The sequence below is a fragment of the Lagopus muta genome, chromosome 5, assembly GCF_023343835.1.
Source record: "Lagopus muta isolate bLagMut1 chromosome 5, bLagMut1 primary, whole genome shotgun sequence".
Classification (NCBI taxonomy): domain Eukaryota; kingdom Metazoa; phylum Chordata; class Aves; order Galliformes; family Phasianidae; genus Lagopus; species Lagopus muta.
Window position 1 is genome coordinate 51,762,370 of NC_064437.1, and position 18,957 is coordinate 51,781,326.

General features: G+C 34.2%; 1 protein-coding gene across 5 annotated transcripts in view; it reads left to right on the forward strand.

The window, feature by feature from the left end:
* Window positions 1–18,957, forward strand: part of DNTT (DNA nucleotidylexotransferase) — a 267,418-nt gene that overhangs the window by 193,091 nt on the left and 55,370 nt on the right. For 3 of the 5 annotated variants that reach the window (XR_007377188.1, XR_007377189.1, XR_007377187.1), the window contains one exon: window positions 1,608–7,931. The exons of 1 other annotated variant lie outside the window; for it this stretch is intronic. Coding sequence is in view for 1 of the 4 variants with exons in the window: in XM_048945806.1 (XP_048801763.1) it covers window positions 1,608–1,694 (87 nt within the window). In the remaining 3 variants the exon portion in view is untranslated. Of the gene's footprint in view, window positions 1–1,607; window positions 9,896–18,957 lie in introns of those variants that run through there. One more of the 5 variants, XM_048945806.1, reaches the window with a different exon arrangement.

Below are 18,957 nucleotides of genomic sequence, written 5' to 3' on the forward strand. Positions count from 1 at the left end.
TTTTAGTTTGGTTGTGCAGTAAGGTGTAATTGATACATGACAGTTCCGCAAGTGCAAACCTATGCAATATGAATAATATGAATACCAGAGACTTAATGGCATAAACAAGTGGCTTCTGATTATGATGAGGCACCTTTTGTGAAAGTTGCTTACTATTCATTTATATGGGATAGTACAGAAACTGATGCAGTTTTAAAAGTTGCTGATATTAATTGTACGTTTTTTATTAATAGCACTGAAAGAATACTTATTTGCCATAATTACCATTAACCTTAAATATTTGCCTATTAAGTTTTTTTTGTCTAATTGAAGATGAACTCTCTCAAAATAAAATAATGAAGATGTTCCTTTTTACTTCACTGAGTAGAAACTACTTGATAAGAAAAAGAAATGAATTCATAACTTTGGATGGATTCGAGAGAATATCAGCCACAGCTGCTCTCAAATTACCTACTTTACTTGTTGGAAATTCTGGAATGGCAGAATCAGAGCCTTGTATGTGCTGGCACAGATATTGCTAAACTTCACTATAATCAGATTCTGCTAACTAAGGAGGATTCAGTAGTATGTAGTTTTCCATTCAGCTTCATCTGTTTCACAGTAGAAATTAAATTTAGAATTTAGATTGTGAAAACTTAACCCTGAAGTTTTCAATGCACAGAAGTTGGAGGTGTTTTAGAGCTGAAGCCAATGAGGTTTAACTCAAAATGATTCAGGAAATGCTGAAATATTAAGTATTTTTTTCAATAATAATTAACTTGCTCTTGCTTTCAATATCCTCCAAACAGTGAGGTTTCCAGTTTGAATATTCATCTACATTACAGGTTTTGTTTGTTTGTTTGTTTTTGTAGTTACTACTGTAGGTCAGTGATAAAAAGAATACTTAAGACATAAGATATAAGCATTAAGAAGTAATGTATTTTATTACACTGGTTTTCATAATGGAGGTAGGGTTTCTGGATGGCTTTTGTGCAAAAATATTCTTCTGTGATATCAAAATAGCAGATGTGAAAAAATTGATTACTACTGTAAAATATTCATTAAGAAAGTGCATTTAAAACCTCAGTTGCAGTTGTTGATCTTGTATTTTCAGCTGCTTTTACAGATGGAATTTTTATATTGTCTTGTTTTCAGATAAGCTTCTATAAGTAATAGAAATTTGGAAAGCTTTGACAACTGTAATGTTTAGAAATACATAATTAGTGTAACCTTTGAATCATCTTGAATAGATTTATAGAGAATATTACTATGTTAATTTATAAAACACTGATGATTTTATTATTAAGAAAGTCAAGTTATTGACACTAGTTGAAGAGAAATGTAGGTTTTATTTGAGTTCTAACACACAGAGACTTGAAAAAGCAATCAAAACAAAGTGTTGTAAACAAGTCATTAGAACTGAAAGCATCAAGTAGCGTTAGAATTATTTTCTAACTTGCTTTCACGCTTCAAGGTCAGCCTTGAGCACACTGATGAAGAGAATGTATTCTGTGGAGTATACAGTGGGTCAAACTGTCAAAAATTATCACCTTTTAAATAGTAAAAACATCAATTGAAATTTCTTTCTAACACACTTATTGACTTCCTTTTTAAAAATTCTTTCACAGAGGGTCTTTCTCAAAGCTGGAAGTGAGGAAGAAATCTTTGCACATCTTGGCTTGGATTATGTCGAACCATGGGAAAGGAATGCTTAAAATGATTTGACAATGTACATTCATCAGTTGACAGCAGTGATTCTTCTGTCTTGCAGTCTGGTAGATGTATCTCCGTGACAACTAAAATTTAAGAAAAATGTTTTTTAGAAGCCCTTATACATGTTGATGTTCCTAGAAAAGAAAATTTGAGTTCTTCAGAATCTTTTCCAGTCTTTTCAGTTTAAATCTTTGATGATTTTGTGTGTGTTTTAGTTTTTTGTTTTTCCTTCCAGGAGAAAACTTCTTACTGATGAGATTTTAGCTTGTAATAGGAATTTAAAATTCCTGTAAATAATGCATGATTGTTAAAATTCTGTCAGCTATGGCAGTACTTAAATAATACAAAACATTTCAACTGAATCCAAAAATTACTGAAGTAGATGTTTAAAGTTAGCTGAATTTTTAAGTATTTTGCTGCATCTGTACACAAAATCTCTAGTATATAGACCTATATAAAGGTTATAAAGTTTAAAGACCTGATTTAATCTGGCAGTCTCAGCCAAGTGAGCCTCAGCTGTAGTATTTATTTAATTGGGTCAGAACTCTACAAAAATTGTAATCAAGTTGAGAATTCAGATTTAAAAAATATTATGCTGGACGGGATTATGGAATGAAAGTCAGTTTACTCAGTAGCAATCTTCAGTTGTGAGGAAAAATACTATACATTTGTAGAACTAATTTTGACTAAGAAAGATTCAGGTGATTGTCCTTTACTGGGAATTTGAATCACAACCTACATAAAAACAACTGTTTAACAGTCAGACTGGTGGCTGCTGTAGGGTGAAAGCTTAGAATTTTTTTTATGCTCAATTTATGTAGCTGAAAATTAATTATTTCTTAGTAGCTACATATGCATTGGTACGAGAAGTTTACCTGAGATATTTGGCAATTGGATGTTCTAAAATAGTGGGTTTTTTTGTTTTTTTTTGTTTTGTTTTAAACCAGAAATTCATTTTGGATGTGAAAGCTCTTTTCTGATGAAAGTAATCCTCTGAAATATTTTTGTTTTAGAAAGTTCCCAGAGGCTCCTGTGACTGTAATAACAATGGAGAATTTATAATACGTTCATCCTTTCATCAAAGAGGGCATTTAGTGCTTTAGAAGCTAGTTACTGATCATTTGTTTGTCATTTGTAGAATAAAGACAATTGAGAACACAATGACTGGTCAAAAATTTTCTTTCTGAACAGGCTGAACTTTTTTCTTCTGCTAAGGCTGACTTCATGCTAGGGTCAAAATGGCAGTGATGAGGCCATTCACAACTATCATTACTGACAGTAATGATGTCTCATATTCAAATGATGGCAATATTCCATGGCAACATAGATGTCAAGGTTCAACACATGCATAAAATATGCCAAGACTTAAAAATATATTGCTTAACCACAAGATGAGTGACTTAAAGTGTAAGTGCAAGGTTACTGCTGGTTAAATAGGCACTTCTAAGAAGCTGCTTTTCCAAAGGATGCTTTGTTGATATGGTAGTCGGTATAGTACAAGTGTTAACAAAAGTTCCTATTTACAGTTTTAAATGCAAACACATTTCTGGTTTTTAAAATGGGTGGTAGTTGTATTTCTGTGAAATGAATTCATTCATTATACTGTCTGGATTCACAACTAAGCACACTTACATCACTGGTTATAAAATTCCATTTATTTGATGTTCAGTTCTTTTAGGATACAGTTTATATATCCCACTTTCCATCTCCACTAGTGTACTAATGAAATATACTCTCCTTTAATTTAATACAGGTATTCATTAGGGTAAAATGTTGTAAGATCTGCTCCAGAGGTAAATTGTAGTAAATTGAAAACTGTTTCTTAACAAAGGATCAATTTTTTTTCTATGCGAATCTTGTACTATTCACTGAACACAACAATCTGGCTTACAGGTCAGGAGGAGAATTCCTAAACTTGAGCAAACAAGAAACAAAAGACAAATGGGAATGGTACTATCAGGCTTACTGCCAGAAATTCATGATATGCTATGAATCCATTCCATAATTTGTGATAATCCTAATTTTATGGTACAATAAATTTAAATTCTGTAATTTAAAACAAATATTATGTCATTAGTAGAAATGTAGTGAAGACTATTTTTTTTCCCCAGATAGTTATATGACATCTAGAAAAAGTATGCTGTTTACAGGTTTCATTCAACTGAGGAATGAATTTTTTAAAAGTCTGCACTGTAAACCTAAATCAGAGAAGTAGAAAACTGTAGTAACAGCATGGAATTTTATTCTTGCCAGTGCCAATAAAATCATCGTTTTAAAGTGTAGTTTTGCTAGCTGAGCTGAAAATACAATGTCACTTTCTAAATTGCTCTAACTAGAAAGCACTGGCATCACTTCCTGCATTAACATGGTGATTTATGAGGCACCTTCTGTGTGTTTTGCATCAGGATGCTGACACTTGAGTAGCAATGAGATTTTTCAGTCCTAGTGGAAGAGAACAAAAGCTATAGTACCTTATCTAAATATACGTTTTACTTGACCAGCATTTATCAGAAATTACACATTCCAGTTGTGCTGTCTCTGCATACTTCGTGGCACAGAGGAAATATGAAACATTCTGATTTCCATGTAAAGAAACATTTGAAATTCATAACTCACATCCTGTCTCCCTATGCATCACTTATAATTATGCCACCTATAGGAGAGAAGATACCAAACATAAATTCTGTCAGGTGCTTCAAGATTGGAAGAAAGCAGCATACCACATTATTCTTTTATTTCCCTCAGTTTCTGTGAGCTTCCTTCATACTATATTTGACAGGGTTAAGAAAAATGTGGTTGTTACCTGAAAAAATTATCAAAAATGATGGTGCTCTTTATTGAGATACTGGATTAAACTGAAGGTCAGGTTAGATCACCAGATGGTCTGACTATTAGGTGCTGCTATGAGCATCTCCACTGAAGAAGCTGCTACCTCAGTTATTATCATCTCTGATAGCACTAGCCAAATTCTTTGAGCATATAATGGTAGAGAAAGAGACACAGTAGATGTAGCTTGTGATAATTATACATGAGAATAAGAAAATTTTAAGACTCAATGGGAACATAGGATTATTCAGTTTGGAAAATAACTTCAAGGTCACCATGTCCAACCACTAACCTGATCTGTTTTGTCCTGTCACTGTACCATGTTCCTGAGTGCCATGTCTGCACATCTCTTAAATACCTCCAGGGACATAGATTCCAACACTTCCCCAAGCAGCCTGTTTCAGTGCTCCACCCTATCTATGAAGCAGCTCTTGTTAAATCTTCAATCTAAACCTCCTTGGATACTGTTTTTCAGATCCTATCATTTGAGAAAAGAAACCAGTGTATATGCATGTATATTTCCTCACTGGAGAAGTAAAATAGAGTGATAAGGAAATGCAAAAAGTATGAACTTCTGTCTTTTTAGTAAATGAATTCTAAGTGATAACATGGTGTTTCTTGCAACAGTTAAATTGATTTGACCAGTCTCAGGCCTATTGTGATTTCAGTGGTTGATAGCGCTAGTCACCTTAGGCTATGTTGGAAAAGTTAGAAGTCGTATTGGAGAACTGAGAAGGAACAGCTTAGAGGAAATAAAATCTTATCAGCTGAAAAGATCAGAACCATGAGAGGAAAATCTCCCTACGGTGTGGTGGAGCTGTTGGAATCAATAGTAAAAATGCTTCTTAATACATGTTTACTATATATTACCTATAAAATTTAACTTTGTTTTTTGACCTAATGCATCCAAACAGTGTTCTCAAATGCTACTGATAATACAGACAAGCAATATGATTTGAATTTTGAGGACAACTGAAGTACATATCCCAGGTGCTGTGGGTTGATGTTACGTAACCTTGCTGATCAGCTGATTTGCAGCTGGCAATTGACTTTGAGAAGTTGTGTTTTAGGTCAGTGGCTAAGACTTTAGTTTACTTACTAATAAGTAAACATGATCGTTTGAAAAACAAGCTTTTTTTTAAATTTTTATTGTTGGGAGCATTAGATTGTAGTCTCTTTGTTACTATGCAGAAAGAAAAAAGAACACTGCTATGTATTCTGTTACCTTCTGTGTTCTGTCCTTTTCAAAATCAGTTCAAAGGGATTTTTGGAAATGACTAAGTTTTCCAATTCCTTTCTCATTAGTTTTGAAGTTTTAAGGCAAAAGCAGTCTCATAGCATTTCTACTAAATAAAAAAGCCTTTTGAGCAGAAGTAATTACATGTATTTATAGCTGTATGTAGACATTCTATATACAAATTGCTATATGTTTTCTGTCAGCTTCAGTGTATTTTTCTATTCAGGAAACTATGCATTACCACATAACAGAAAATAACAAGGAAAGTCTCCACTTCTATGGGATAGGAGATGTCTCTGCCAGGAGAAGAGTAGATTATATTCCAGAAATTGGTGGTTGCAACATCTGGAAAAAAGTGGCAAATAATAAAAACCTTATCCCAGCACTTTGTAGATAAAATCGTAATCTTTGTACATTTCCAGCTATCAATAAAGGCTTGAAATTGCCTTCACAGCAGGGTAGAGAGTCAGAGGAGTTTATATAACTTTCAAAATGGGGCTTGATAACTTTAAGCAGTTGTCTAACTAGGTAGGAGTGTTTCTGCAGTTAGAAAATACTGCTGATTATACAAGTCTTAAAGGTGATCAATTTTGGTGGCTTAAGGATGGTGTGAAAGACCATATGACCCTGTGAACCCCATGCTTCACTATATAATGGCTAGGAAATACTATATTTTTTTGTATTTTTCTGAGACACAAAAACAACACTGAGCACTGTAGCTAGGATTTTCAGACTCTAGAGATCCTTAATTTAAACAGAGTCATAGAATGGTTTGGGTTGAAAGGGACCTTTAAGATCATCTTGTTCTAACCCCTTGCTATAGGCAGGGACACCTCTCCCTAGATCAGGTTGCTCAAAGTCCCATCCAGCCTGGCCTTGAATGCTTTCAGAGAGGGGGCAATTAAATTGATTTTCTATGGTTTAAACACAACTATACTGTAAGATATACACTTTAATGCTTTTTGACCCTTTTCTCTATAATTTAAGTGAGTTAACGGTGCTAGATATTACTTTTGTGTTGGTGTGTGAGTGAGAAGTGTTTTTTTCTGGAAATGGTCTAGTTGCATGGCTGTAACTGCTTGAGGCCTCTTCACAAATGGTGAATGATACTGTTTGAATCTTTCATGATACCAATACTAAAAAATAATCCATATACCAGTACTTTAACTGCACAAAATGTCAGTCTTACAGAGGGAATACTGACTTTTTTCTCTCATTCTGTCTTAGACTCAGTTAGATCCAACTTCAGTTAGATCCAACTAGCAGGACATATATCTGAAGAACTTCACTTGCAACTACTGAAATGCTCTCCTTCTATCCCTTACTGAAAGGGAATAACAATGCCTTTATTTACCTGCCTACTTGCCTACAGGATCCCGATGTTTTCTTTTATTGTATAAAACCAGAAAGTGTGGAATAAAACATCATGAGCAAATTTCTGTCAAAAAATAGAAAATAACTAGAGCTTAATTAACCAAGTGTATTAAAAATGAAGCTACTCTGGTATATGTGTGTACACAGTGAAAGTCTTTCATAAGTAACCAAGTGAAAATGAAAGTGTAGGTGAGTGGGCTGTTTCACTAAGAGTTTTCTGACAGATGGCTGCTATGACAATCCTGACGAGATGATAAATGATTATACTTTAAGGCCTAAAATCCACAAATAAGTAAAAAATTGTAACCAAGAAACATTTGAACTGGTTTCATGAACATACAAAATTATTAACAAATCAAGAATCACAAATAGAAAAAACACAGAATAAGCATTCCTTGAATTTAAGGGAGGATAGGTAAGAATAATAATTAGAGCTGTCAGTGATAATATTGCAATGGTTCCATCCCCTGAAAATTCAACAGAACCTCAATGGTAAATGCCAATAGAAGCAATCTTTCCTTTTGTGCAATAACATAGGTACAGACTAAATCCTGCAAAATCAGATGTTGATGTATTGTATGGGAACCACTAGGTCATGTTATGATTGAGCACCTGGTGAAAGGGCTTGGCCTGTCCTGGGAGCACAGGTGTGAGCAATTCACTGTGTAACTGGAAGAAATGAACCCAGGGTCCACCCCTCCCTAACCTCATTTAAGGGCTGGCAACAAAAGGGGAAGTATCTACACTTGGAGATTGTCTCCTTTGGAGTTTTTTTTTAGCAGGCCCTGTTCCTCGGAGAGGGGTAAGATATTCCTTCTTTGCTGCCAGATTGTAACTAATGACTTTCTTGGATGGCCTGAAAACTGGTCAAAGGCAATTGTAGTTGTTGCTTACAATATGCAAATTTTAAGGTAAGTTTGAAATATCTGTAAAACAATAATTGATGCCCTCTTGAAAGATGAAGTAAATAAAACCATATTAATGGAGTTTAAGAAAAATTGCATTGAACTTCACAGTGTGATAAACAAGCTGTGGGCTAGTTGTGACAAATCATTATTACAGGTAATTATTTTATAAGTGGGGAAAGGGAATATTTTTCAAAATAATCCAGATTCTATAATCTTAGTATTCGTTCTAAAAAAAGCAAATAGTATTGTTGTTTATTTTTATTGTAACAAGTGAACTTGAAGAGTGTTTATATTATGAAGTAAGTTATGTTAAAAATACATTTGAATTTGTCAAGAGAAAACAATATGAGTTTCTATAGGCACAGTTTTACAAAATGAGTAAGAATACTGTCATGTAAACTATGGTGGGACCTCCTTTTTGCCACCAGAGTCTCCTCAGGTATCAATGCTATGGATATTAAAAATATCTCAGCAAAACAGGAAAACTCAGTTTATGGAAAGCAGTAACATTCATGACTGATAATGCAAATGTGAGTTATGTCACAGTACGCTCAGCATACCATCTGCTCCAGGAAAAAAAAACATCTGTTGGCAAATGTTAACTGTGGAGCTTATGTGATATGTAATATGTTCAGCTGCTGTATGGAATAAATAAATTGGACATTGACAATATATTGTGTTAGAGACATTCAACTATTTTCTTATGTTGAAAAGTGGAAAAGCTAGCTGAAAGTACTTTTGAAATGATGGAGGAAATTACTGTGCTGTCTCTCATCCAGATGGCTTTTGCTAAATCAGCTACAGACAGACTGCTGTAATCATCATCTGCAGTTATGGGTTGCTTTGATATACTATGGGCATGGAAGAATGTGTGTCTCTACAGTGGGAGTTTCTCTGCTTGAGTTTTCATCACGGTGATGATGCTGCAGTTTGTGATATTGTTGGAATTGGTAACCTTTTCTGGTTTATGCAATGAAAATCATGATTTTGACATTTATTTTCTTCTCTATCAATAATAACAAGATAGTTGTATTTTTAATAACGATAAATAGCATCAACACATGAATATAACTATGCCTTATATAAAAACACATGTGATGTTTATGGAAAATGACAGCAGTTTAGGGATAAAATGGGCCATGCCAGTCTAGAACATTTAAAGCTTTTCATCTTTTACTTTTACTCCATTTAGAATACTCAGATTCATTTCTTCAATTGATTTTGAGTGCTTAGATGAAGTTTATTCATTTGCTACTGAATGGCAGATAAGACAGAGGTGAAAGTCACCATTCTGTGCTTATACCTTGTAGAATAGAGTGGCACCCACAGCATTTCAGGAGTGTCTGTGACACCCTTCTGTTTACTCCTTGTCATCTTGTGGAAAGCGCAGAGAGATGTAATTGTTAAATGAGCAGGAATGCATATTTTAACATCTATTTTAAAAGGCAGAACACTCATAAAAAAGACTGGATTTTTGTTTCAGATTAAATTTTTTCACATTGTGAGGAAAAACTTCATATCTATCTATATAACTATCATGACTTTGCTGCTAAACAACTCAAACTATAATGCTTATGCTAGTAATGATTTTCTGGTTCTGCTTATTTAAACATATTAATCTGTAAATGTTGATTCAGCTGGGCAATAAAATCCATTCTGTGCTATGCACAATGCTGGTGTTACTCTGTTGAATAGTACTAAAGAATGAAAATCTCGCTCAAGGAGATCTGGGCTTCTGTAATTATTCTCCGCAAGAACACTTCTGAGACTTTCAAAGTCAATCTCCCCATTGCTTTCATGCAGCTCTTAAGCTTTTTACTCCAGTGTCGTCCTTGCATGTCACTGTTTCTTTTCTTCAGTTTTTCAGCACATTCACATTCATTTTCAGGGTACGGATATCAGTGAAAGACTGCTGCGGGGGGGGGGGGGGGGGGGGGGGGGGGAGGAAGGGGAAGGAACTAAGCTATTTGCTCAGAGCAATCTCATCACCCCACTGTTCTTTGTATTATTGTTGATGCCTTTGATACTCCTTTATTGTATGTATTCTTTATAGGAGGGATATGTTTGTCCTTAAGGATGGCAATTGAAGTGTCTCACAGATCTATGTGTGTCAGTACTTGTCAGGCAGCAGGTTTAGTCACCTGCAGTGGAAGTGGCTGTCCAAACGCATGATGAAAAACCTTTGCAAAAATAAGCCTCTTTAAAAAAGAAATGTATGAAGCAAATAGTTCTTGAAAACTCTGTATTGCTTCCAAACGTTGCTATGTTGTAAGAATTATATTTAGTAAATTGACATTCATGGTACTGAAAGGGATCTGTGCATGGTCCAAACACTTGCTATGTATGGTTTTACCAGTTCTACCAGCATTCTACCAAGAATATCTGCGTTTAGTCCATTATCTGGGACATAACTGAGACACGTGTCTTAGTAGTCCCAGCTTAAAGTTTTTCTTTCTGTGAATCTTTCTTGGAATGTGTGATTTATTCTGTACCCCATTTGAAAAACAAAACTTCAGTGTTGAGAGGTTTTTCTGTTCTCTTCTCTATAAATATCTCTACTACTGAATGCAGGAAAATTCCAGAGAAGATGCAAGTAACAGTGTTTGGTTTTTTGTTGTTGCTGTTGTTTTCTTGTTTTTATTTTTTTCCAAGCCCCGATTTGTCAACAAATGGATTTGGAAGTATAGCCAGTTTCACCATCATCTTGATAGATGAAATAAGAGCACAGAGTAGTGTTATCAGTGTCCAAGTAATAAGAGTAGTCAATCTTAGATGAAATAAATGTAAGTTGATAAATAGATATAAGCCTTAAATACCAGTCACCAGACTAGCAGCTATCATCTCTCTCATATCTGGATTGAATGTTAGATATAGGAATGGCTGTGTACTAATGACAAAAACTGTAGAAATTGTAGTTGATCTGTCCTAGTAAGAATAGCCTGCTTTTTTTCCTTTTTTCTCCCCCTACTCCCTTTTTGGAGGGATAATTGTTATTGAATTTAGATGGAAGGTGTTACAACCAATCCAGTAGTGAGGATAAGAAAAATGATATAAGAACAATAAAAATGCCTGAGGGACAGAAGGTGTTACAGATATAGCTGAGTATCAGCATCCGTGCAGTGGTACGCGAACATTGCCAAAGTATTTGGCCTCTAAGTGCCAGCATATAGATTAGGAGCAGTGCTGGGCCAAGGTGGGAGTGGTCTGAAGGGTATCAGAGCTGAGCTTATGCTCAGTAGGAAATTAAAAGTTCCAGAACAGCCCAAGGTCAGAAACTGACCACCAGTGCGCAAATTGCAGCTAGACAAGACTAATATAGGTGCTGTAAGAAAAAAGCAGTACTTTTTCTGCTCATTAGAGTCCTACTGTGCAGTGATGACTGAAAGGGCACAAGTGCATAAACAACTAGAGTAATTGTAAAATCTATTTCCTCAGGTGTGCAATTCTGAAACAATTTAAATATAGCCTTTGGATGCAAAAATGATTAGTCAAAATCTAACATAATACAGGAGATTTCTTAGTTGAGAAATTCTGCAAATGGTAAACAAAAAAAAAAGAAAAGGTGGCAGTCGATAAAATCTAAAGAGACAAAAAATAGAGGTGTTTAAAAAAATGTGTCAACCACAATGTTTCATAAATGACTGCTGCAGTATTTTGGCTTGAGGAAACAGAATTGTAGGTATAACATACTTAATGTAAGTTATCTTTTGTGAATCTGGCAGGAAACATTGGAGAACACGTACAATAGAAGTTGCTAGTGACTGCAGTACAGATGCAAAACAGAATTCAATTGTTGTGGATTTGTCAGAAATCTTGTTTGACAGGCTATGAAATGAAGGAAAAAAGCGTGAGGGAAAACATACAAAGAAGTAAAATCCAAGAAGCAAAGGGAATTTGGGAGTGAGGCAGTAATAGGATTTTCAGGAAGCTGCTCACCCCTGGGAGTGAGTGAAGGTGCTGACACTGACAGGCTGTGATGAAGGGCTGTCTTATGCCCGACAATGGTGGGGAAAATGGATGTGGAAAAGCTGGAGAGATGTAAGTTTTAAAAATAAAGCTTTATTAAAAAAGGCCTGAAGACAGGAAGTTGCTATGAAGTTAAATAGAAATAGAAGTGCCATGTATATGAAAGACTCCTAAGGAATCAAATTTATGGCTGCGATTCTCCAGGTCTCAGTATCACTAGCAAGCAGCCTGTCTGTTTTTGAGGGGAGAGGGGGCAGCAATAGACAGGACAGTAGGGCAATTGTTTGCACTGTAGGACAGATTTAAATATGGTGCAGACTGCTTTGTCTCAGGTAAGCTCCTCTTGTGTGATCACAAAAATTCTCTTTTCTGAATCTTTTTCAGATAAAAATGACACTGCAAAATCAAAACAGGTGTAGGAAGCTTCCATTGCAAATATGAGTTTTAGTGGTTAAAATAGGATCAGAGAAATTAATGAGCATTGTATAACTTCAAGTTATGGAAGAGTATTTTTCTGTATCTTTTATGCTAGTTATATTCTGCAGTTGAAAATGGTGCATTATTTATGGTATGCATAAATCCTGATTCTCTAAGGTTTGTGAAGAGCTGCTTTTATTAAAAAGATGTGGCAGCACATTCTGTTTCTTGATATCACACCAACAGGAGACGCTGAATTCACTAGTGCTGTTACCCACTTTGATTTGTATCAAGAGTATATTTAAAATTTATATGGTTTTTTTTTTTTAAAGGATCATGATTTTAATAGACTTTTGGATGCTTAAAATATGAAAGAGGGCAGGATGATTAGTTTTTGGTTGTAAAACTTTTGAAGCTAGGAATACAACATAAATAATACAGCACGTTATTTTCAACTGATGGCAAAACATAATGGTAGCAATTAAAGCAGAATGTAAGTCTCTATTCATTACCAGGATATTTAGGAGAAACTATGCTACTGCAATAAGAAAATTACATGTGAATTCAAACTGTGTATTTAACATAGCCAGTAGTTAAATTTAAAATAATATAAGGTATTTAGCATTCTTACTGTGGGAAATACTATGGTTCATGGTTTTAACCATTAGGCAGAGTTTATTTCTATTAAGGAATGATCTTGCAGTATGGTAAATTACTGTTTTCAGCTGGTGCTCACAAGATACAATCTTGACCATTCTGAAACATACATATTTGTTTCTCTCTGCTTATGCTCCACTTCCTTCTGCTTTCTTATCAGTTATAAACAAGGTCATTCTCATTCTGTTTTCTTAAACACTGCATTTTCAAAGAAACTGTAAAATAAGAATTCTCAATGAACTTCTAATATGTAATATTAAATATCTTATTGGTTTTCTTCTAGAATTCTCCTTCCTCTCAGTCTCTCACCATTCATGCCTTAACTATCCTGTCCTTCAAACTCCTATTATTTCATCAGCTGTATATTTATTTCATAATAGTGTGACTAAACTAAGCTTCTTGTTGACATCAGTCTTAGATATAAGTGCTATGAACTCTTAAATATTTCATTTGTAGTAAAACAAGACTTTTAAATGATACTGAAGTTATCAAAACTTAACTGATTAAAAAAGTGGACTTTTAGGATAATAGCCAACATCTAAAAGCTCGCTAATACTTAAATGATCTTTACAGCATAAGCTGGTATGATTATTTTCATTACATAGCTTAAGAAATTGAGGCATGGTACTATAACTCATTGATCAATGCCACCTGGCAGCAAGGCAGGGAAAAGATCTTGAAAGTTAGTCAACATTAGCAACGTTAAGAAAGTATGAATTCTGGCTTGGCTGATAGTTTATTATTTGGGACATATTACTGAGACTTTTCCGATGCAGCCACTATTTGCATATATATATATATATATATATATATATATATATATATATATATATAATTACGTTGTCAGTGACATTATTGTTCATTGATGCATATAACTTCAAATTAAAACTTAAAGAATGCAAAGTCAGTTTCTCTGTTAAGCAAATTCTGCTAGGGTCAGTAGTAGAGATTTTTGGTCCCAAGAGCCAATTCTGTTGCATGGTTTTTGAGTACTTTAAATCCATCTTATTTGCTGCTTTAGAGGAATCTTCCTTTAGTGCTCCAGAACAAAAAGCCAGGAACAAAAAGCTGGGGGTTGCCCTTGTGAGAAGTTCCAAATTCTTTTATCTTTTTACTGTAAGATTAAGGGATTTGTTACCTAACATTGTCATTGAGTTGAAAGATCAAAGTTATGAGCAAGCACTACTTTCTTTCTTTCTTTTCCTTTTTTTTTTTTTTTTTTTTTTTAATTGGAAAGAATCTGTTCTATTCTTTTAGAATGGCGACCTGAGACCTCTGCTTATGGAAGGCAGGGTGGTACTTGGGTTTAGTGTGACACATGGAGAACGCTAATTAATTCTAAAAGGATGAGTAGTCTCAGAAAAGCTTGTCTCAGATAACTGAACTGTCACAAATTAAATCCCCACTGCAGTTTTCTGTGAGACAAATATTCTAGTTTTCCCTCTCAAAAATACTTTTGATATCTGGATGAGAAAGATATCCAAGCAGTGAACAGCAACCAACCACGCTGTGTGTTTTCAGCTCTCATCCAATGGGGTGAGAATTTATACAAGAAAAAAAAAAATAATCTAAGAAGCTTACAATAGCTGACATAATGTTGTTGAAATATTCCCTACAATGTTCCTCCTTAACCCACAACTAGAGAAAATCATGCTTGTTCAATGATTAAGCAGTGAGTATTTAAATTTGAATCAGTTTTCAGGTATATGACAACCTGGAAGGTTAAAAGCTGGTGGACTATTGAGAGTAGAAATGAATGGCTGCAAGACTCCTGGGAATCTCATTCGTTACAAATGACAACCAACTTTTGTTTCTCTCTCTGATCCGTAGCAAGGTTTCTAATAAAACATGAAAATAGTTCCAAGCAGATAAAGATTTTTCTGATCTTTAACTCATTGTTAGCTTTGCTTTCCAAGAGGACTCCTTGTTCAGAATTATAGAGCAAATAAAACATTACTTTTGTAGGTGAAGGAACTGAAAACAAAATAAATGGAATGATCCTTTAAACATTAGTTTAAAAAAAAAAAAAAAAGTTTTCAAAAATCTCTGTAACAGTTCTAAGAATTGTTTAGTCCAAATAATTGCCCAAGAGAAGCTTGAGTATGCCAAATTTATGAATTTCTTGCTACACAGTTCTAGAACTTTTTACTCTAAAATCTGTTTGATAATATACTATTATACTGAGCACTTCTTCCACAAATTCCATTAACGTGAAGTACCACGAATCTGGAGCTTCCCACAGAATATTGAAAAATATTACTTTTAATTCATTTTTAGCATGTATGGAAGTTGTCTTGAATTTTTTTCTAACTAATCATTTGTTGCTATTTCTAATCGAGCATTTGTTCATCCTGTATATTCTTACTTCAGATGGAACTTATTGTCCTCCCACAATTGCTGTCTGATCTTCCTCAGTAAAAATTCTTATTGATAGAGATAACTTAGGCCAGCAACTTCAAAGTGGTTTTAATTGGTTGTTTTGTGAAATTGACCATCATGATTTTGTTAATGGGTTAGGGAATTATTTTTCATTCATTGGTGGGCATCTCTTTTTGCATGACGTTTCGATCAAAACAAAATAGAGCATTTACCAATCTGTATTCAAAATACAGCAAGGTGTAATAAGACAATAACTGGGAATGTTTCAGTTAATGATTATTAGCATTTAAAACTTTATATATATATTGTTTTCCAAGAGTACATGGTCTGTGTCATTTCATCATTTCTAAAATATGAGAAAAGTGACAATGAGAAACGTGTTGGGTGCAGGGTATCAAGATATTTGCTAGACTAAGCATGTGGTGTAAAAGTTGTAGGAAAAGTTATAGGCTGAAAAGATGTTGGGTTACTTTAGTCTATGAAATTTCTGGGTTCTGAGTGAACAACCATCATACTGTATTTTCAGTGTATTGGAGGGGCCTGCTGTATTTGGATTCTGTATTTTGTCACTATAATGCACAACACAGCAAAATGTAAATCACTGGTAGCTGCATAAATATGATACACTTCTGTAAATATTTCAATGAACATTGAAATAGCCTTTCTAATTTTACACAATAAACAGTGCAAGCCAGCAAGTATTATTGCTCCAAATCTGCGTCTTTCTCAGTTCCTTAGTAAATGGAAATATAATGGAGTTTATTTTAAAAGAGGATTCACTTAAGTGTACTGTTAGTTTTCAAGGTACTCCAACACATCAATTGGATGTTTCTGAAGTATTTGTAAGGAAATGTATCCAATTCCCCCCCCCCCCAAACATACCCCCCAGACATGCCCCTGGGAATTAAATAAGCATGCAATTATTTTGGTATGCTTTTTGTCTTGTTTGCTAATAATTTTTGTAAATCAACATATTTCACATCTCCACCCCCCCCACTACCTCTTTCTTAGACCAACATGTTAGTATTACACTCAAGCACAAACTACAAATGTATGGAATCATGAGTTTGCTTTCAAGTGAAACCAGCTGGAATGTACTGATATTCTTTAAACATACCAAAGTTGCTTTATATATGCTTTCTTTTATAAGTAAGTCCTAAAACTGAAGTGTTCAGAGAGCCTGAATATAATAGAAACTAGTGAAGAACAGCTGAGAAGAAATAAGGTGAAATTACTCAATTTGATACTGCTGTTTTACAAAAAAAAAAAAAGCAGAAAAAAGTCAACATAAACAATTGCCAGAACATTGTTTTGCTTTGAGAATGCATGTATTATCTTTGAATTTCTATTTCATACCAAACATGGGATGAGCTGTTCAATGATGAGTAAATTATCATCAAGCTTCTGAAAGGTCAGCTATCAGTATATTCTACCCTTAACTATTTCATCCATTAACGAACTGGAGGTATTTCTCCTTTTTATAGTGCTCTCCCTTTGCTTTATTTTTTCCAAATGAAATATGCACGTTATTTTAAAACTTTATCTAAGATCTGTAAACTAAGCTTTCACCATCTGTTCTACCTGCTAATTATAAATGCAAAAATAACATAACTCACAAGTGTATCATAAAAGAGAATAACGCAATTGATTAAACAGTATTGCTGCGTGTATATGTGCTTGGTTATACAGTGCCTCTATTTTTTTAAGCTTATAAACCTATCTAAATGCATCATACATGGACGTTTTCTTGGCATACAGACGAAAGATGCCTTGTTTCACATCTGAAGGAAGGGAATGAATTGATGATAATAATGGTTGGAAGAATACTGGAGAGGTACAAATACTCTCAGATACCAAGTATGAATGTTCCAGTTCTTTGAACATGTTGGATCAACATGCTCTCTTGCAGTACTTTAGAACATAAGTAGATACTTGGAAACTGTCTTACAGTAAATAAAGAGCAAGGAAGTACTTGTTTGCTTAAATTGCATCTGACTTTCTGCTTATAACCTACTGCATAATATCTGTGCATTGTTATGAGTTGAAATCTTGTTTTCATATGTAATCTAGCTGAAATCTTGTTTTGATATGTAATCTAGTTGTTTTTATAACTTTCAAAGATTGTAGAAATAGAATTTAATTTAATATGTGCTAAGAGTAAGTCTAACTTGGGCTGTAATTAGGAAAAAAAAAATGCACACAAAATTCCAATCTACAGAAAATTCACTTTGCAGACTCATATCCAAATTTGAAAAGAATCTTGTAAAACTGTAGGAAAACTGTAAATTCTTCCTGTGTCATATGGCTGAAAGTGTCCCTAATACTAACTGCACTTTCATTTTCAGTGTCTCTGTAGAATCTTTTAGTAGTAATATGCATAAATGAGCACATATTGCCACACAAGCTATGGCTTAGATGTGTACATACTACAGAGGAATGCATTTGTATGAATGGATGACAGAAAATGCTCATTATCGTATCTGCTTTGAAAAGTGCTTGAAATTTAAGTAAATTTCATGTTTTTTAAATAGTCTAGTTGAATCCATTTGCACTCTAATTTCTGTGGTTCTCAATGATTTTTAACTTAATTCTTCCCAAACAGCTCTTACATATTGTTGTTGACCCTTGATTTAAAGAGTTGGGAAGACTTCTTTATGTTATTAATGTATACTTAATTCATATAATTATTTATGAAGTTTGGCCTCAATCTTTTTCCAAGGACTACAGTATGCATCCAGTCCTTTCCTGTCATGTCTCTTGTTCTTTTTCTAATGTCTCCTTTCCTCATTTTGACAGGTAATTTAGAAAGCCTGCCACATACTTTCCTTGCATCTAATTCCACTGAATCTGAAGGGATTGAAAGATGGAATGCAGTGGAACAAAACTTTCTGTAGTATGCTTGAGTATTTTCATAAATATTTTTAAAAAAAAAAATTATATTGATATTGCAAGGATTTCCTAAGGATTAGCAACGCAGACCACAGAGAGCAGTAGTGTGATTTTGCCAGAAAATAATGTGGTTATTTCCTTAAGAGACTTTTTTTTTATATCAATTAAATTATACTTTTTTTCTTGTGCAACTATGTAAAATGAAATTTATGCTTACCATGTATTTGCTTCAAGGTAAAATAAATTGAGTGGTAAAAAACAAACATGAAATATGGAGATGCTTAAAAACCCTGCTAAATTTCTAGGTGGATACATAACACGCTCAACCATAATGTCAGTATTTTTGTTAGTTATGAACTTATCTGCAATGATGTATTGCTCAGACCAAACAGGCAGGTGCAGAAATCAGCATATATATAAAACACCAAAATGCATAAATTAGGCACTGATTTTCAATTTAGAATGTATGGATGCACGCAAAGAATAACTTACTATGCTAAGCCAGGGCATATGCCAGAGGGATGATAGGTCCAAGAGCAGACTGTAAATGGTAGGATTAGAGCCTTAGGACTACAGCTAAAGTCAACTGAATCTGTGGGACTTCTTAATCTA